At 59.6% G+C, this 2,792-nt stretch overlaps 1 protein-coding gene across 1 annotated transcript in view; it reads right to left on the reverse strand.

Annotated features, from left to right (window-relative positions):
• The window catches only part of LOC104617639 (DNA (cytosine-5)-methyltransferase 3B-like), a gene marked incomplete at its 5' end in the record, with an annotated part of 5,992 nt that extends 3,287 nt beyond the window's left edge, over positions 1-2,705 (reverse strand). The window contains 6 exon segments of the mRNA XM_010283002.1: positions 407-555; positions 811-901; positions 1,057-1,202; positions 1,751-1,835; positions 2,090-2,273; positions 2,584-2,705. Of these exon segments, the coding sequence (XP_010281304.1) occupies positions 407-555; positions 811-901; positions 1,057-1,202; positions 1,751-1,835; positions 2,090-2,273; positions 2,584-2,705 (777 nt within the window).
• Between the last annotated feature and the right edge of the window lie 87 nt (positions 2,706-2,792).

Here is a 2,792-nt window from a genome sequence, read left to right on the forward strand (position 1 = left end):
ACGCGCCCGGGTGCCTCCTGACCCCCAGCCCCTCTTGGCTACCAGAGAGTTAAAAATCCTTTCCAGTCCCTGACCTCCCTCTCCCCAGAAATAACAGGCATTGCTCTGAACAGATGCTTTCTGCAAGGCTGGCAGAAACCTCCCCCCAGAGAACTAGTGCTCGGGGTTAACCTGCCGAAAGCCAGCGGGAATCCAGAGCCAAGACTAAAACGTTGATTCCTGGCGCATGCATCAGGCAGGGGGTTTCCCAGCGAAAAATTATTTGTTAATTTTTTTATTTGTTACGAAAAGTTATTCCAGGCCATACAAAACCACAGCCAGACCCTTACAGCCTCGGCACACCTTGCACAGCCCAGCAAGCGTCTCCTGCTGCGACGCCCTTCCCGAAGCTGGCGGCAATCCCTACCTCCAGAAACCGAGAAATGTCCCTCTTGTCGTTGACCCTCATGGCCACCACGTTCTCAAACATCCAGAAGAAGGGGCGCTCCTCTCCCGCCTTGGGACGGGCGTAGTTGAGCAGGTGGTAGAATTCAAAGAACAGCCTCCCGGTTCCTTCTACAGGGGAGAAAGCCGGAGCGGCGGGGGGGGGGAGCGTGGGGGGACGGGTCCGGGAGCCCTGGCTGCCCTCCCCACCGCGACTGGCACGGAGACAGCCTGCGCTTTGCAGGTGCCACCCCACGGTTTGCGGCTCAGAGGCGAGCGACCACCAACGCAGACCGGGGCTGAACCACTTCCCTGGACATTAAGGTGGCTCCACACCCCAGGAACACCCCGGGGGTGCCCAGCCCTGCAGAGGCAAAGCAGCCTTACCATACAGCCCCTTCCTGGCTGGACTGACAAGGGAGAGGTCGTTACAGGGGCTTCCACCGATCACCAGGTCAAAGGGACCCCACTCCTCGATCTAGAGCGAACAGACAGACCCAGTTAGGAGACGCCACGTAAGCAGGTCTCTCCGGCCCAGCAGGGCAGGGGCAAACGCGTCCCAGGGCTGCTGGGGTGAGACCCACGCGGCCATGGTGCCACATTCCCTGGCCCTCCCACAGAAGTGCTGCTCACGTTTCTCTTGGTTATGTTCCTGACATCGTGCACGTAGGTGATGTTGCCCTCATGCCGCATGGTGCCCACAGCAATGGGGTCTTCGCAGATCTCTGAGGCAATGTACTTCTCCACTTGGATGCCCAAGTCCTTCAGCACCAGGTACCCTGCCAAGGGACAGAGGTCTGAGGTTGCGTTGCTCTCTTTAGTCTCCCGGTCTCCTTCGTCAGCACAGAAGCTCGATGTGGCCACTCTTGCATGTGCTGGGTGGGTGCAGTCACACAGGACTTCTGGATGAGCAAACTATTTTTTTGACCTGTTCCTCCAAGCAGGTTTGCTCCCAGAAACCAGAACCCCAGAGCTGAGTGAACCGAGTCAAACCAGTTGCCCTCGGGCACTTCTTCACTGGAGGCCAGGTTACCAGCACTCCCACAGCTCTTGCTTCTCAGTAAAAACAGCCACCCGAGACAGCACTCGGTGCAGCAGGAACCTCTGTGAACAAAATTCCCGTGCCCTCTCTCCATCCCTCCTTCCTCCACAGCCCTGGTCCAGCAGGAAGGGGAGCCCCTGCCCTCACCCTCTTCTGATGGGGATTCCCCTGCTCTTCATCCCCATCTCCCCACCAAGCTCTCAGAGACAGGTTTGAGGCCACGAAACTGTTCATCCCTGACATCCAGTGCTGCAAGCCGGCAGCAGTGCTCTTCCAGCGCCTCACCTGTTGCTATGCCATCAAATAAAGAGAGCACTCGAATAGGTCTCCTCTTCGCTGGTGGGACCGTTGGGTAGATTTTGGGTGCAGCCTGCAATGAAGACAGCAATGAAGCCCCAGCTCTGGGCAGTGCTGCGATGCTCTACGAGGCCAAACCTCGGCTTTACAGGCATCGCCTCCACCTTCAGGGGAGCATCTGCAGGGCCAAGAGCCCAGCACCCTCCGAGAGGCTGGATGAGCGAGACCGAGACAGAGGGGTGAGGGATTTTGAGCCATTCGCCCTGCCCTCTGCAGCCCTCTCCCCCAAAGGCCGGCACGCTGGGCTCGCCTGCCCGCAGCCCTTACGTATTCCTGTCCCTTGTCGCTGGTGAAGAAGTCCTGCAGGCGGGGGTTTCAGTCCTGCCGGCGCTGCAGCACCCCGTAGCTCCTCTGGGGCTGGCACATGTAGCAGTTCCAGGGCTCCTGCTCTTTTGCCTTGGCTGATGTCCCTCGCCCCACCAGCACCTCCAGACACTCCACACAGAAGCACCTGCCCAAACCACACCACCTCGTGCCCATCACTTCCAGAAACCCCTCTGGGTCACCCCAGCCTCTCTGGAGTCTCCCCTGCCTTGCACCAGAGCCCCCACCCCATTTTGTAGGATGTTTTTCCAGGCAATATTCTGGTTTTCAGGGCTGCTACCACAAACCGGTGGACCCAAGCGCGCGTAAAGCTCCTGCCATGGCACGGGGGGGCTGTGCTGGGACGTGCCACCTGGCCGCTGGGGACCAGCATGACCCTGCTTCCCTGCAGCTCCCCAGGAGCTCCGCGGGGAGCTCAGGAGGAGCCGGGGCCGCGCGGGGCCCCCCTGCAGCAGCTGGTGTTGCTGCAGAGCAGCAGTTCCTTCCCTTCGCAGCAGACGGTGCAGTACGACTGGTAGCCGTCTTCATCATACATGTAGAAGAGCTCCAGGAATCTATCCTAGCGAAAGGACGGCCGGGAGGAGAGAAGGACAGAGGCTCAGGATTTGTGCTCGGAGGGTGAACAGGGAACACAGCTTCGCTCCGT

The sequence above is a fragment of the Phaethon lepturus genome, unplaced genomic scaffold (genome assembly GCF_000687285.1).
Source record: "Phaethon lepturus isolate BGI_N335 unplaced genomic scaffold, ASM68728v1 scaffold39452, whole genome shotgun sequence".
Taxonomy (NCBI): domain Eukaryota; kingdom Metazoa; phylum Chordata; class Aves; order Phaethontiformes; family Phaethontidae; genus Phaethon; species Phaethon lepturus.